At 37.3% G+C, this 18,398-nt stretch overlaps 1 protein-coding gene across 1 annotated transcript; it reads right to left on the bottom strand.

The window, feature by feature from the left end:
• Positions 1-15,615: 15,615 nt before the first annotated feature.
• On the bottom strand, positions 15,616-17,439 carry LOC150079663 (protein mab-21-like 2). Its single transcript, XM_090384074.1, has one exon. The coding sequence runs from the start codon at positions 17,340-17,342 to the stop codon at positions 16,245-16,247; it is 1,098 nt and encodes a 365-aa protein (XP_090240200.1). The 5' UTR covers positions 17,343-17,439; the 3' UTR covers positions 15,616-16,244.
• Positions 17,440-18,398: the final 959 nt, after the last annotated feature.

Raw genomic sequence — 18,398 nt, 5'->3', positions numbered from 1 at the left:
TCATAAACGACATTTATGAAGGGATAGAGGGCGTGATGTCTAAATTTGCAGTTGATGTTAAAATTGGTAGAGTAGTTAATGATCACTGTCAAGCTGAGCTTCTTCAGAGAGACCTAGATAGACTTCAGGAATTGTCAGAAAAATGGCAGCTATGCTTTAATCCAACAAAGTGTAAGGTATTACACCTGGGAAACAGTAATCCCAAAATAACTTATTCACTTGGTGGAGTTCAACTAAACCCAGTACTGGAAGAAAGGGACTTGGGTGTTACGATACGGTCAGACATGAAATTCTCTGAGCATTGTAAACAGGTTGCAAGGAAGGCCCATGGTGTCCTATAGATGATCTATCGAATTTTTGCAAGTAGAGATAGGGACGTGATAATCCCATTATATAAGGCTTTTGTTAGACCACACTTTGAATACTGTGTTCAAGTATGGAGACCGCACCTAAAGAAAGAGATCGAGCTTCTTGAAAGGGTACAAAGACGGGTAACTCGCCTGGTGAGATCGGCAAAAGGGCGCCCTTATGAAGAAAGACTTCGAATATGTGGGTTGCAGAGTTTGGAAACTAGACACCTTAGAGGAGATTTGATTGAAGTGTTTAAGGCTCTGAGAGGCATCAGTAAAATGAATGAGGACGAAATTTTCAAGATTATAAATGATGCTAGAACTAGGGGACATAAATTCAAGTTACGGGGGAGATCTTTAGATTGGACTGCAGGAAGTTTTATTTTAGCCAGCGAGTTATAAATTACTGGAATGAGTTGCCTACATGGGTGGTAGAGGCTGACAGTTTGGGGAAATTCAAAGGTCATCTGGATAGTACCTTCAGGTGAGGGAAACGCATAGGATGATAGGTTCAATTTCCTTTTGTTTTATTAATTATTATTTATTTATTATTTTTTTTATCATTATTTTATTCGTTTTTTTTTTTTTTTTGGCTGGTTCAGCATAATCCATAGGCTTTCTTGCACCATGCGGCCATTACTAATACTAATACTGATCTCAAGAATATGGAAATAATTCCATCACCATGAAAATGAAAAAAATGTGAGGGCCGTTCACGAACGAACAGCAGCGAGAGAGGACCATTATATGGCCTTAACAGCTATAAATTAATTGAATTTTTTCTTTTTCTATGATTAATAAAAGTGAAAAATAGGCGACTGATTATCTTATTACGAATTAATTATCCAATAATAATTGTTGTTGACGACTTAAACCATATTGCGTCGTTGTGTATTATGTCTAAGTGCGTGTCCACAGCCGATTTGCATATTATGCCTGCTGAAAAACCTGGAATAACTCACAGAGAAACCCTATTCACTTTCCCTGAGACCCACTAACTACAGCTTCGATTAAAGATGACTGTTGAAATTACTCTATTCATAGACGGAAACTGAACCCAGACCTCTCCAAACGAGTGAGAAGTTGCGAAACCACTATGCTGCCATGGAAGACAGTTAATAATATGTAAAAGTAATTGTTTTCCCTTCACTGCACATACCTCACAACATAATATTCACTACACATTTTCTGATACTGTATTTCTGTGATCAACAGTGCGTGAAATGCTACGCGTATTTCGGTCTGTGTGATTTAGTAAATGAACAGTTGTAGTATACTGTCAACACTTTCGTAATGCATTTACTTATTTCTTCCTAGATGTTTTTCCTTTTCTAGATTTTAATAACAATTGAAATAAACATTACATGTATGTAATGTTTATGCTGAGATTCATATAAATAAGCAAAAGTAGTATTCATGATTTATGTAGTTAGTAAACTGATAAGAAAACTAACAAAAAGTAACGACTTTTATGAATGGATCGAAAACAGAACATTTCGTTTCTGCGCATTCGCCATATTGCCTATTCATTCCTCCAATCAGCGCACGGCAACAAACATAATACCCAGTGCTTCAGCTACAATATACAATATGTGGATAACTTATGTGGGCTGAAAAAAAAAAAAAAAAAAAAAAAAAAAAAGAAAGAAATAATTGCCGCATTTCTAACGGTCTGGTTTTAATAAAATTTGGAAAGACTCGACATATCGTTCTAAAAGAGCCAAGTATAAAATTTCATGAAAATCGATTCTGGGACTCAAATTATTAGAGCAATTATTTGGCATTCATTAGAGCTTACATATTACCATTAACATTAACAGAGGACTATGATGCAAGAAAGCAAGCTTATACAGCATCAGCCAAAAAAAAAAAAAAAAAAAAAAAATTCACACATACATTTGCTCTAAAAGTTTGTCCCGTTCTTCCTTGAATTTACTTAAGATATCACCTTCCACAAAGATAGATGGGAAGTTTATTCCAGCAATCAACTAACCGCTGGCTAAAGGCAAATTTCCTCGCATCTATTCTACAACTGTCTTTCCCTAGTTTGAATTTATGCCCCCTCAGGTTTGTGATCTGAGCAAGAGAAAGAAACTCATGAACATTGATCCTGCTCAAACCATTCAAGGCTTTACACACCTCGATCAGATCACCTCACAGGTGCATAGTCACCAGACGCTGCAATTTGCAAAACTTAAACCTTTCTTGGTAAGAGGATCCCTTCGTTCCCCTCACCAATCTTGTTGCCCTTCTCTGTACTCGTTCTAGCAACTCTACATTCTTCCTGAAATGAGGCATCCAGACCTGTACGCAATACTCAAGGTGCGGCCTGACCATTGCCTTATAAAAGGGATAATATCCTTCTTATCTCTACTAGCAAAATTCCTGTATATCATTGACAAGAAACCATGACCTGCCCTGGCAGCCCGTCTGCACTGCTCAGAAACTTTCATATCTGACTGCACAATTGCCTCCAGGTATTTTTCATTCTCTACCACCCTGAGTGTAATACCCCATAGTTGGTACGTTTCTCTAGGGTTACTTACTTCTACCCATATGCTGCAGCACTTTGAATTTATCAATGTTAAACTTGAGTTGCCACTTCTGAGCCCATCTGCCCAGCTTTTCTAGATCCTGTTGCAGTAGCATACTGACATTAACAACCCTGCCAACCTTTGTATCATTTGCAAACTTGGATATTAAGTCTGATATACCTTCATAAATATCATTGATAAATATACAGAACAGCAATGGACCCAACACCAAACCCTGAGGGATTCCACAAATAACATTAGCCCATGAAGAGCAGAGTCCATTGATTACCACTCTCTGTCGTCTCCCACTCAACCACTCTAGCAACTTTCCCTTAATGTAATACTGCTTCAAATTTTACAGCAGTCTTCCATGTGCAACAGTATCAAAAGCTTTCCTGAAATCCAAGCATACGATATTAAAATTATTTTTTGCATCTAGTTCCTTTGTGACCACATCATAGTATCCAATCGAATTGGTTAGACAAGGCTTTCCCTTAACAAACCCATGCCGCGTCCGAATTTTTACTGCAGTCTTGTTTAGATGATCCTGCAATGCTTCTTTAACCAGTGACTCCATTATTTTCCCCGTAACAGAAGTTAAACTAACAGGTCTATAATTATTTGTGTCACACCTTTGTGATTTGGGGATACATTTGCACACCTCCAGTCTGTGGGGACCTCCCTTGAGTCCAAGGAGGCTCTCATAATTATGGCTAAGGGTTTGCTTATGCCTTTGCCGCCTCTAATATAATTGGATAGATCCCATCCACCCTAGATGCCTTGTGTTTAACTCCAACAATTTCTCCTCCACTTTGCTCTAAGTTATTACAAAATCATTAAGCTCCCTGTTAGAGTTTAATAAGCTTCTGTCCTCCACTTCCGTACAGAATTCCTCATGTATGAATGTAGATGCAAAATACTCGTTCCGTTTGTTAGCTATCTGAGCAGGTTCATCGACACTCGAACCATCGATATCAAATGGACCAACCTGATTCATCCCCTTCCTTCTAGAGTAAAGAAGTCTTTGCTGTTTTACTTTGCATCCTTTGCCAATTTCTCGTAATCTGCCTTCGCTTTCCTAAACTCCTTTGTGACTTGATTACAATCTAGCTTATATCTACCACAAGCTTCTGTGTGTCCTGATAATTTATATACATCCCATGCATTTTTCTTCTCTGCCATGAGTCTCATTAGTTTATCTGGCTTACATTTAAGCCTAAACCTTGAACAGTATTTATTTATTTTATTTTTTTTTTTGTGTGAAAAGCCTAGTAGCTTTCAAGATTAATTCCTTGACGTGCTTTCCATTTAGAATTTGCTGTTGGCATCATTAGGGTGAATCTTGATTGCGTTATGATATAAATATGAAATCTCAGATTTCTTTGTGTCGCTGTTCCCTGGTGGAATTTACCCTCAATTGCTTTTTATGGACAATAACGGACATCTTTATGTGTCTTAGTTGATAAATTTCTGGAAAGCAAAGATAGTCAGAGAGTGGCTTACCAGATCTCCAGACCTGAATCCTAAAGCACGTGCTTAGGGTGATTTGAAGTGGTGTATTGCAAGTTTTCACTCTCTTTCAAGAATATATACCGCGTTATGTTGTAATAAAGGTTTTAAGGACCGTTTACAAACTGCTTAATGAGACTTAAACATTATAAACATGTGAAACTTCATGAAAGATTCGACCTTGTCCATTATTATGTAACATGCCCAACTTCAACTCACATTATTTTTTATGAACTCTTGAGGGGAGCATAGCAGTTACCTCCGTCCTTCCATACCAAATGGAAAAGGGCTGGGTTCGAATCCCTCATCAAGACATGACAATTTTAATGGACTTTTCTTCAGCGTGGTCGACTTAGTTTCTGATAACGGTTGCATGGCCTCCCTTTCTTTCTGAACTCTGGTTTTTCATCTGGAAAAGCAAGCAAATAATACCCTGATGCATCATGGCCAGATGTGCAGAAACAAACTATGTTTACTGAAAACCTGTAACACTAACCCCCCTCCCCCTCCATCTGCAATGCACCTTAACATTTTTCTGATCTCTCCCCGTTTTGCGTTACATATTTTGTGAACAGCTCCTTATGTAATTATCAATTACTAATTTGCCTATTTTAACTTCAATCCTATTCCCCCTTTACAAAAATTCCTGATAACGCGTTCTAGCGAAATATGCAAATGCTGCTAACCAAATCAGAGAATGGGTGGTGGTGGCGGGAAACTAATTTTATGAATTCAAAAAATGACAGATTAGATATCATCGTTGCGCACACATTTTTTTTTAATCCTTATTTGAATTTTTTCAGAACTCGAAAAAATTCAAATAAGGATTAAAAAATATATATATATATATTTTTTTTATCCTTATTTGAATATAGTTCCCTTTGGTTATTTGGTTTTTTTTAGGAGCATTAGCAACTAAGGCCATATTGCTCCGGGATATGCGGTAGTCATTCGCTGACCTTTCCGCATTCTCGGTATTTGGTGGTGACGGGCTCGAACTCCGGTCTAATCAAGAGTGTGTGCTATGCACTGCTGCTCCTTCCCACCTGGCTACGGAGGCGCCTAGTTCCCTTTGGTATTCAATTTAATAAATAACTTAATATAGGTATATTTTTCACCCCTGATACTTATATTCCAAATTCTTATTAAATTTCATCAGTTGTATAGTCCCTTTGGTATTCAGTTTAATAAATAATGTAATATAGGTTTTTCAGGCTGATGTAATGTTCAATCAATATTTTGATGGCATTAATCTGTTCTGATACTCTTTTTCTATTACTCAAATTCCATAATTTTCTACAAAATTTCACACACACACACACATCGATCTAACACATTTTTATTTTATGAAAACTGTGTTTTCAGTTAATATATTTATCAAATACTGTTCCGAACACCCTGAGGCCTCAAACCATGCTTATGGTTTGAGGCAAATTTGGTTTGGCAAATTTCCAAGACTTTGGTTTCATGCTGCATGCCATTGGAAATATAATTTTTAAATAATTTTGAGCAAAATGCAATTTAAATTTTGGCAAAGACATCTGCAAAGATCAGAATTGGACTAGCGGGAAAGATACCAAGAAAATAACTAGGTGGGGAATCTTAGCCTACTCTGGGGGACGTTAATATACATTTACATATCTAAATAAAAATACTTTTAATTTCTTGGAAAACCTTTTCTTTTCCATTCCGATCCCTAGCAAAGATTACGTTGCAGAAGACATTTTAACTTGTGTATCTAACCTTCTCTACTAGTATGGCGTTGTAAAATTGTAATAGTGGTTTCGGAGTTTAACTAAATGTACCAAAAAACTACGTTTAATGAATAGGCAGGCGAAGGGTGATTTTTCGCTTTTATAAGTTAAGCATGATATTGTTATTCTCTTTGATCATCACAGTTCACCTGATGTTGCGACTAGAATTTTTGGTCCATCATGGATTCGGATCCTAAGAATCAGTGAGGTATCACCATAAAATGTGGCATATTCCCATAGTGTCGCTTTTTGTAACTGTCAAGTTGTTATCTATGCTAATTTCGTCCAGATGTTTCCCCAAACCTCTTGGGATAGTACCCGGTGTTCCAGTCACAACTGGGATAACAGTTGCGTTGTGTTGTGTATTGTTGTTATTTAGGAGCATTAGCAACTAAGGCCAGTTTGCTCCGGGGATATGCGGTGGTCATTCCCTGACCTTTCCGCATCCTCCGTATTTGGTGGTCACGGGCTCGAACCCCGGTCTACTCAAGAAGCGTGTGCTACGCACTGCCGCTCCTGCCCACCTGGCTACGGAGGCTCCCATAACAGTTGCGTTGTTCTCTGGATTTTATTTATAGATCCCGATATTTTATGATTTTCTCTATTTCATTTTCTTTAGTTCCGTCTGTTGGGATTTCCACATCAATCAGTTGTAACTTGCTTTTTCTCAACCATTGTGATGTGTGGTATATTATGTCCTAGTTTATCAATCTGGATTTTAAAATCCCACAATATCTAACATTTTTGTTTTCGACAATTGTTTTCCAGCTTATGTTCCGGTTTTTGCATAAGTTCCAGTGCAGCGTTGTAGCAACGTCGTCATGAATTGTTTTGCAGTCGGTTTGCGCGATTCTACCGCACGAGATAATGATATGGTCGATATTTTTATCTTTTTCTTTTCATAATCTGCATTTACTTTCATTTGTAATCTTACTATATTATTGGTGTTCCTCCAAAGGTAAGTTCACGCATACACTCAACCAGGGGCGTATTCAGGGGTGGGCAGAGAGGGCATATGTTCCTCCTTTAACCAAAAATTTGAAACTAAAAAAAAAGAACACAGGAGACGTTCTAAAAAAAAAAAAAAACTCAAAAGCCTGGTCGACATGCCTCCCCTTACGATGATACCTGGATACGCCACTGCACTCAACTACTTCTTCATATCCTCAGCTCCTCCTCTTCATCTCCCATATTCACCATTCCCTCGCAATTCATCTATCACAGTTTTCCCTCAGTCTCCTCTGGATCTCTTCCCCTGAACTTTTCTTCCATCATTATCCTTCAGCAATACCTCACTGCGCAATGCATCTCCAATCTAGGTTCTCTTAAGTCTTCTGATTATTTAAATCAAACGTCTCTTCTCGCCCCATCCTTCTCAAAACCCACATTTCTCACTTTATCAACCCACCTTATCTTTTTCATTCTCCTCCATATCCACATCTTAATACTTTCCAGTCGTCTAATACAGTCCATTCTCGATGTGCTTGTCTCTTCTCCATGAATTATACCACACTCCATACCACACCTCGTACCAATCTTTTCCTTACGCCAGTTCTTAATTTACATATAAAGTTTTCTTCGCTTATGAAAAACCTTGTTGGCATTCTTCAAAAACTTTTTACCCATTATTGTTATTTTTTCTTCGCTGCTCTTTGCTAATCTTATTGCTATCCAGTGCTGTTCTTATTTTCTGCTGCTCTTTGCTTCTTCCACAATTAGGCTTCCCATAGTATGATATTACAAGCTTATAATTTGGTGGTCTATCAATAAGTCTATATCTAATTTTGTTCTGTGTATGTATCAATAATGCTATAAGGATAGTAAAAATAAAATATCAATATTATGTTTTTTTTTTAAATACGCATTTTCTGTTTAAACTTCGGAGTGGCCACTATAGATTTAGAAAAGTTTAACTTAGAAGCTATAAGAATATTGTAGTAATAGGTGGATTCTAACATTCGCAGTAATTCTTTACTTTTACTTGATCACTCGGACTATGGTCATATATACAGTGTGTTCACAATACATAAAATTTTGAAACATGTAACCTAGCAGTATGTTATTTTCAAAAAAAAAAAAAAACAAAAACGTTTAATAAATATAAGCGCCAATGTAGAAGAGCAGTTTTGGGCCTTTACTTGTTAACGAGCTTCTCTCTGACAAATAAAAAAGCCTTATTTTTATTTTTTATTTTTTCCCAGCGCATTCAACCCATTGCCTGTTAGGTAATGCTGGTAATCGTAATCAGCGATGATTAAATCACTGTGTAACGCAATTAGCATCATAAAGTCACACTCAAAAGAAACATCTTGTCGCTCTATTTGAAAATGATACGGCGGACGAGGGGAAAATCTAACACGTACAGAAGCATCTCTTCAACGTCAGTGTTTTGGCAGAACTTCAATTATCACGTAGAAAGTTCTTACAGATTTCATGTTGAGGTCAAGATTGCAATGTTTCTTTCTGCGGCTTTTTTTTTTTTTTTTTTTTTCAAATTTGACTTTGGGTTGTTTAGATTATTATTTGGGTATGTGATTTGTTTTGGTCAAAGCAAGAATTCGTTTGCTTCGTTAGGCTTTTCCCTCTATTAAAATCTTGTCGAAATTCGCTTAGGAAAAATTTTAATGCTTCATTTCAGAACTTGTGTCATTTGGAAAATGAACTAATGCTGAAAAAATGATTTTTCTTTTAAATAATACAAGATTACAACGTGATTTAGGGCTAGCGCCTCAGGTTACGAAAGAAGTTAACGTACGTACAAATTAGTGCAATAGCATCATTTCTGTACATAGCCTACTACTTAAGTAGTTGGCTATGTACAGAAATGATGCTTAAGTAGTAGTGTACTACTTAAGTAGTTGGCTACGTACAGAAATGATCCTTTTGCACTAACTTGTATGTATAATACAAGAAGTAATCGCATACCAAAGGGATAAATGTTCCTCAACGTCTACCCTATTTTAATTTGCTTTGAAAGTGTTTACACACACACACACACACACACACACACGTTTTAACTGTATAACAGGCATAAACAACTAAGTGATATAAGGTTTTATGCTTTTTATTTTATTTATTATTATATTTTTTTTCTGCTCGAAGATAAATTTAATTAATTATGCGCAATAATTGTTCTAATAAAATTTGGGTTATAAAGTATATAGGTTCTAATTATTCCGCCATTGCCTTAATCACAAAAAAATAATAGTTAAAACAATATATATATATATATATATATATATATATATATATATATATATATATTTTTTTTTTTTTTTTTTTAAATAAATGAAAAATATGGTCAGATTTACAAACTTAGTTATCCCTTGAATTTGTTATTACTAACAAATAACTGTAGAAAAATGCAGAAACTGTATTAAAAATTACTGACAAATAACATTATAACTATAGAAAAATGCAAATATTTTCCTAGTGCAGCATATCTTTGTACATACCTACATACATATAATATCGTGCTGCGACCATGCAATTACTTAATCGTGAGCTCCAGTGGCGGGGTACAAGGATGCATTTACAACTCCAAGATATTCACATATTTTACTATTATCAGTTCATATTGTTATAAACAGAGCCTAGCATCACTTGTCAACAGCCATACAATTAATGACAGAACTGTACAAACTGGCTATGAAGATCATATGACCAAATTAGCCAGGCAGCCATTCCTAGCTTTTAAAGTAGGACCTGTGACTTTTCCGCACCAAAAGTGACATGAACTGCGACCTAATTTACATATTTCACATATTTTCACTACATGCTGATAGTATAACGTGTAAATCAATTCGAACAATATTATTCAGTTGCCCTATTTTTTCGCACTGAAAAATCCCAGCAATTTGGGGGGGGGATATTGCGGTACCTGTACCTAATAGAGTTCTACTCAAAGAGAGAAGGGGCAAAATCTTACAAATGAAAATTTGTTTGACCCCACTTTTAGATTTTTACAGTGAAGAGGAGATGAAAAAACAAAGTTGCACCTCTGAAAGTGTACTGGTATTCCTTTCACGTAGTTTTGGAGTAATTAGCTCTTTAAAATCATTTCAGGTCCTGCCCGCTCAAAAAAAAAAAAAAAAAAATCTTCAGTTGTTAATTGTTTTCAAGAAAGGTGACAGTATTTAGGACCACTGCTCTTCAAAAGAAGAAATCCTATCATTGGTGCAGAGATCCTGTCATTCTCATCAGTAAAACTTTTTTCTGTTATTCTTTCTCATTTCTGTATAGGCCTGTACAGAAAGCTATTATGATAAAAGTTTCTGTAACTCATTGAATATGGTATTTTAATATTTTAGAAAGTCACAAAATTTCTCTCTCTCTCTCTCTCTCTCTCTCTCTCTCTCTCTCTCTCTCTCTCTCTCTCTCTCTCTCTCCCTCTGTATTGTGTGTAAATTTCATACATGGACATTTAGGTCTTGGACAAATTAGAGTTGAAGAGGGAAGTTCTTTCCTATTTAATATTTAAGACATAATTTACAGATATCTTGCTGGAAAAACTGTTTTTAGGTTGGTTGATTTAGTGGATTGTGGCGCATCGATTACTTTTGTCATAATACACTGATTCATATGATATAGTGATTCATGTGGTGTTTGCTGTGTATGTCTGTACAAATGTTTTCCGGTATATTTGCACTTTGTGCCGGTGAAAAAAAAAAAGAAAAAACAGAATAACTAGAAGAGGGAAAATCCCTATTCTTTCCATCTGAGATTGGTTAACTGCAGCCTCAATTGAAGAGGCCTTTAAGAAGTCCTCCAGTCGCCAACGATTTAAACCCAGACCTCGTCAGACGAGTGAAAGTGGCGAAAGAAGTATAATGTCATGGATAACACATTGTTTCTGAAACTTTCCAATCACATCTCTCTCTCTCTCTCTCTCTCTCTCTCTCTGATTTGATTTTCCGCAGTACACCTAAAATTCTTTTCATATTTACTTATCAATCCAAAATCATCTGAAAACAAATTTAAAAACTTTCAGAGGTACATTTTTAGAAACTGAAAATGATTATTTTCTGTAACTAGTGCTATAATTGATAAATGTGCTTTAACGTTCCAGCATATATTTAAAATATTCGTGTTTGATTCTTCAAACGATATGATCTGTTAATTATACGCTCACGGACCACTTTCAAATAACTTCACTTATTTCGACAACTCGAGGATTGCAAATAACAGATCGTTTAATGAAAATACAGACTTGGGGTGTAACATAATTTCAAGTGGATACGTTAAGTCAGGGATCCTCAAACGTTGCCATACTGCCAACTCCTTAAAATGATAAATGAATTTATGCGATCTATCTGTATGAAAAAAACTAATGATTTCATTTGGATCAGAGTTGGGCAAGAAATAAATACTGTATACCATAAATATACCATACAATGACAGCAGCTTACAACTTGCTTTCGATGATCAGCGTAAAAAGATCACCGATATCTGATTATAGCTTGTCACATAATCAATAGGTGTCAGTTGTTATATTCTGAAGAAATTAAGTCAAATTTCAATCAAGGCAAATTACAAAACTTCAATGGCATTTTGACTTAATAACAGATTTTTCAGATAAATTTAAACATTTTTTGCAAAATAAATGTTCAAGTATAAAAAAGTTCATTTCAAAATAACGATCTGTTACATAAATAATAATTTACAGAATACAATATAGTTGGGGAAGGACGTTACGTGGCTGTTATCCATTAAGCATTATTAATATGTATAATTAACCACTATTTTACCACGTGGAGTTTTTAATATATATTTTATTAAGCATAGCCTAAACTAATATTTAAAATATTCGTGTTTGAGGGCGGTCAGCAGCAAGGTCTGATGATGGGTATCGGCAAGATACCCGAAACGTCACACTACTGTATATATTAGTTTAGGCTATGCTTAATAAAATATATATTAAAAACTCCACATGGTAAAGAGTGGTTAATTATACATATTAATAATTCTTGCATAATGCAGTATTGTATTCAGAATTCAGAAAAAGTTACAGAATGCACTACTGCTGTCGATTCATAGAGCCACCAGCAATATTGTATTCTGTAAATTATTATTTATGTAATAGAACATGATTTTGAAATTCAGTTTTTTATACATGCATGTCTATTCATTTTACAAAATATTTAAATTTATCCACAATAAGCAAATAATGCTTGAGGTAAAATATAAAAAAAATGTTTCGACTTCCTCCGGGAGGGTATCGCGAGCAACTTCGATGGGGGAGATCGACCCACAGCTTGAGAAACCCTGCATTAAGTGATGTGTGCTTCATCAAATATGCCCAAATAAAATATTTGCAAGCACTGGGTGAAGGTTGAAAATTTCTGTAGTCGCCGATCTGAATTGTGCATCCAAACACGATATCTCATTTGTTCAGCAACGAACAAGAATCCTTACCCTGTTTATCTTTTCCTAATTAAAATATTGTTAATCTTACTTAAATAAAACGCGGCCTCTGATTTTTGATTGAGATATGATATAATCTATATAGTTGCCAAATATAAACCAGAAAAAAATGATACTGTAAACTAATATCACTATACTGGATAAGAGGGGAAGGAATGGATCACTTAAGTTCTATTAAGCTGGAATGCTAATTAAGACAATAATGTCCAAAAGTATACAATGCTCATGTGTCGAGTAACTGGACACCTTTGTACTATGTGCCAAGTGAAAGAAAAAAAAAAAGGAAAATTTACAAAACACCAATAATTATAATGGTAGAAAAGTAATAACGTGATAGATCCACTTCATGCTGCATCAGAGAGTGAAGAGGAATTACACTTTGTAACTTAGATCAAGTGTTACAATGGATGCACGTGACTCAAGTGATGTAAAAAGACGCATAAATATCCTTGAAAATAACCGGAGTTCGAATTCTTGTTCAGCAACGAACAAGAATCCTTACCCTGTTTATCTTTTCCTAATTAAAATATTGTTAATCTTACTTAAATAAAACGCGGCCTCTGATTTTTGATTGAGATATGATATAATCTATATAGTTGCCAAATATAAACCAGAAAAAAATGATACTGTAAACTAATATCACTATACTGGATAAGAGGGGAAGGAATGGATCACTTAAGTTCTATTAAGCTGGAATGCTAATTAAGACAATAATGTCCAAAAGTATACAATGCTCATGTGTCGAGTAACTGGACACCTTTGTACTATGTGCCAAGTGAAAGAAAAAAAAAAAGGAAAATTTACAAAACACCAATAATTATAATGGTAGAAAAGTAATAACGTGATAGATCCACTTCATGCTGCATCAGAGAGTGAAGAGGAATTACACTTTGTAACTTAGATCAAGTGTTACAATGGATGCACGTGACTCAAGTGATGTAAAAAGACGCATAAATATCCTTGAAAATAACCGGAGTTCGAATTTTTTTCTCAGCCGGAGAAATCTTCATGACTTATTTTCTCACTATTGGGAGAATTACTTTGTCTCTGGAGAGGATTGCATAGTTTATTCAGAAAAATTATATTTTGTTAAACTGATCGTAGAATACCTTATGGCCTTAGTTACCTCACCGTTTATTCTAAGTAATCCACTCCAACCCTTTACATTGGTCAAATACAGTCAAGACCATAGATTCTATGCAGTCGGAGATGAACGTTAAAGGCCGCCTTACATAAGACTACGTGTATTACTATGCGTATCTGTAAATTCCAAAACCATCAAATTGTTCAATAGAAGTTTAATAATTTGATCCCCTATACTCCAGTTCGTGCGATCCCCAAATACATTTTCTATTTTTTTCATGATATAAAACAATAAGATATTCTTTTGTATCATAATGGTTTCAGCTGATTGTAGAGCCTTAGAATGCAAACCTGTTCGAATAACTGAAAGACAATAATGGCCACCAAAATCGTAGCTATATAAAGGAAATGTGATTTAAGGATACTATCTTTTTAGATTACTTTTAAAAATGAATCCGTATCAACTAATGCGCTGAATTCATGCTCTGTCATGAATATATGAAAGATGAATGATAAAATTAGATTTACATATGAGGGAGGGGGGGTGAATATCGAGATGATTCTTCCAATTTTACTGCTTAAACTGTTGATCTATTAGCTGTAAACGGTGTACGGAAGGAGGATATCTACTCTACGTAGTTAACTAATTTAAATTTAAAAACTATATCAAATTACTTTCTAAAAAGCATAAGCTAACCCACTCCCCTCTCCTATCTTATCCTATAGGCTATATATAGGTCTATATGTAGTACTAACGTAAGATTTTCGTCGCTCCAGGAGAAGAGCTGGATGACTCCCCTTATAATTTATTTATTGTTGTATTCTTATATTCAGGATATTGTTTCCAAATCAGTTTTAACAATTTGTAATCAATATTAATATTTAATATTCTGATGCCTATTTGGAGCTTTCTTTAAATCTATAATGCTTCTTTTCTTTTCTATATTACTATATTTTCTATATTAAAGTAGCTATATTACTTTAGAAATAAAAATAAATTGCTTGAATCGAAAATATCAGTGAAAAATTGAGAAATAATGACAGTGTAATTTGTATGAAATACACTCCTCCGAGAACAGCGCCTTAGGCAATCGCTTGGGTCGTCCTGTAGCTTAGCGGATTCTGTCTATATATTAGAATACCAATGGAGTGGCAAAGAATCAACGTTTGATCAGCCATATACCAAAGCAATCTACTTTTGGTAGCGGCTAACAAAGTTGTATATCTAACTAGCATATTTAAAGGATGAAAACAAAAAATGATTTTACAGGATCCATTTCATTTTTATCTCTGCACATTCTGCTTATCAGAAAGTTCAAAATTTGTATTCCAACAATATGAGAAAACACTTGGACAAAACGTTGCAAAATGCCTGTACTATCAATTGATAGCATAGGCAGGGACACTTCTTTTTCCTAATCCACCTCTTAGTAGGTTATTTCCCAAACAAAAGTTTTCAGCCAAGTATGGAAACTTTTTTTTTGTAGAGGGACTTTAAGTAATCAAGTTTTGTTACTTAGGCTATTAATGTCCTTATATGAGTCAAGGTATCAGAAAGGGAATGAGGACATCTACCTGTAGGAGCGTGATATTTATCTTCCTCACTTTCGTAGTACGACCTCACCAGTTGTTGACTGTGTGTCAATTTATACCCGAAATGATAGAAAAACAGTTCTAAAAATAAAAGAAATTTCGTATAAATTTTGCTGTCAGTATTATTAGCAGTCAGATCCATATTTTAATAATAATAACGCCTCCAGGAGAAAATTAAATACGTGACAATTTCAAAAATAAATAAAAAATATAGGCCCAAATGAGTAAATTAGTTTGTTATTTTTCAAATGGTTCGTTCTGTAATATTGAAGAATATGAGACCAGGGATAAGAACGTTTATCTCTGCACCAATGATATTCTATTTAGTAAGTGTATGATTGTGTATAACTAAGAAATAAAAGGCATAGCTAAGCGACAACAAGATTACCTGTATTCTGTACAATTTTCACAAGTACAACACTGTAAACGCTGTACACAATCTGGTTGTCCGTTCGGTCGGGATAAAACAATAGCACGTGGATTTTTAACAGCTATGGAACAAGACGTGTTTACCTGATCGGGGACACCACGATACATCACAGACTAGAGTTACTGGAGGTGTCGCCCCATCCTCAGTTCTCTTGTGTACACCTGTCTTTGTCACTTGTGACTGATCGAACCACTTGGGGAGACGTTGACAACAGTCACGCTGTAGATGCGGGGAGGAGGGGAGCACGTGTCCCGCTAGCACCGGAGTCACATAGGAAGGGGAGAGCGTTGGCTATTCCGTGAGCACAGCACGTATCGTACCGGGGCAGTCGGAGAGACAGTAAGAGGAAGAATGTGAAAAAGAGAAAAATAGTGAGAGAGGGAAAGAGAGAGAGAAAGAGAGAAAGAGGTCCTCAACAAGCAGTCCGACACGCTGATTCACTAGAAGAGAGCATCTAACGGTCGAAAATCGTTCACGAACTTGACGATCTTGGAAGTTTCCTTGGAAGAAATTCTCAGAACTGTTCGAGGGACAAGCCCCTTAGCACTGCAGTTTGTTTTAGCACGTTTCAGAGTTTCTCTAGTGAGCGTGGATTCGTGAGGAGTTCCCGTGTCAGTCTCCAACACTGTTTGGCCGCATTTTCCAGCGAGCTGGCGGACTTGCCCTTGAAGAGGTCGAGTTGGGGGAGGAAATAGTGGGGACAGCGTCGACACTGGAGACACGAAATGAGCTGCAGCATAATACCGTTCAGACGATCCCCCAGGCACGTCTCGTCCCACTCAAGTTCTCGGGGGTGCTTCTCGCACTCGTAAAGAAGAAGGGTCTTGAGGTGATATCCCGTCACGGGGTTGCCGGGGAGATCCAGGTGACGATCGCGAAGTGTCTTCAAGATGCTGAGGCACTTCGCACGGCAGCCTCCTTGAAGGAGCCGGTTTTCGGCCTCGTTGAAGTTCAATACCCACGCGTCGCCTTCCATGGATGACTGTTTACCCTGAAGACTGACGCTTTCTTTAGACAAAAGATCGAATCCTTCGGCCTTCACTTCTGCCACGAGATTCGGGTTGGGCCACGGAATGTGTGGAATCGGCCAGTGAGCCGCAGATCTGGGCCACAATCCGCTGCAGCGGAAAGCTGGTGTGATCTGAACTACAAATCTCTCCCGAATACGAAGCTTCACTTCCGTCGTATCGGCCACCATCTTGACGATTTCTCGATAGCTGCATTTGTCGCAGGCTTGGGCCACCAACGTCTGAAAACGGGATCGTATCTTCCGTGCAGACAGATAACCGGATGCTGTTATAAATTCAACCCAGAGAGACATGGAGCGTTTCCTGCCGTCGCTAAGTTTCAGTACAGCGCACCCGGGAAGGGATCCGTCATCGACAAAGTTGAAAACCCCCATTTGGTTCAGGTAAAGCACCACTTCGAACTCCGTAGGCGAAATCACATCAAAACCCTCGTAGTGTCCGTTACATTCGTTTAAGGAGGAGATGAACCTTGGCTCCTGTACTTCCACCTCCTTCAGCACATCCTGGACCACTTTACATACCTCTCGAACTGTCTTGGCGACACTCCCCTTACGGGCCTGAACGCGTTCACCGTAAAACTTGTTCAGCTGGTAGAGTAATTTGGACTGGGCTGCCATCATGTCCGCGGGTACTAGCATGCTGATCGCTCACCGAACACTTTCACCGAGCGATACTTTAATAATCACTGACGTCAGCCAGCGGTGGCAGGCTGTCTCGAGCCACGCAAAGCCCCCTCTGTCTGTCACAACTACAAGTATGCCCGAGAAAGGCCGCACTTGTAGGGAAGTAATGGTCGGCACGGACTTGTCTCCGAACGGAGAGGGCGGTGCGGCTTAACGTATGTCATTGTGACTCCTCCTCTGGCACGTGAGGCAAGCCAACCCGGGCATCTAGTCGCCGCCACAACATTACGTACTCGACACTGTGACGCCTACCCTGACTGTTGGCCTGGAATGCAAAGAGCATAACAGTAGCAAATGTCGGTCCCTCCCATACGGTTGTATGCTGACAACGTCTTGAGAAAAGCACACGTAAGATGCCGACGGTTTCATTGGTTGGAGGTAAGTGTTTCTCCGCTTTCTACCTTGGAGGTCTCGTGTCCCTTAGACGCTGCCGTCGGGTTAGAATGACAGCCAACTCCTCCCGACGAAGTAGGTGGGATAAGTACGACCACCCCATCATTTACACTCTGGCAGAACGGCCTAGAAATAAGGGGGATTGAAGGGGAAGAATTTAACCCGCACCAATTTACCTCTGGCACCGTGCTTCGAAGAACGGTTCATCAGTGTACGTGTTAATTTATTACCTGTAGGAAGAGGAGTGAAATGGGAGGCAGGGTGGTCCAGGTAGGGACGATTACTGCACTCTCAACGTCCGGCTATCGGAAAACCGCATCCGCTTAATTGTGGAGTATTTCCCATATGTAACACATCTGTGCTTTCCCTTATAACACTGCGCACCTTCGATTCCCTTCTCGTAATGTAAACAGCTCGGTAGGTTGCTGCTCTGTTAGGACTGAATTATTTTATGTACTAAAATCTACACATGTATCACTGTATCACTCATATTTATCCTTAATGGGCCAGCAAATGTTAAGGAGAAATTGTAAAAAGGCATCAGTTTCATTCTGTCTATAATATTATCTTTGGAATTTAAATATTATACCAGAATGGAGACCTTGTGTCTTGGGTCTG

The sequence above is a fragment of the Mastigoproctus giganteus genome, chromosome 10 (assembly GCF_048544385.1).
Source record: "Mastigoproctus giganteus isolate SK-2022 chromosome 10, ASM4854438v1, whole genome shotgun sequence".
In the NCBI taxonomy this organism is placed as follows: domain Eukaryota; kingdom Metazoa; phylum Arthropoda; class Arachnida; order Uropygi; family Thelyphonidae; genus Mastigoproctus; species Mastigoproctus giganteus.
The sequence above is the reverse complement of the archived record's forward strand: the minus strand, read 5'-3'. Positions and strand labels throughout refer to the sequence as shown.

Coding starts and splice junctions, on each gene's coding strand:
- LOC150079663 (XM_090384074.1), bottom strand. CDS start 17,342: ATGCTAGTACCCGCGGACATGATGGCAGCCCAGTCCAAATTACTCTAC.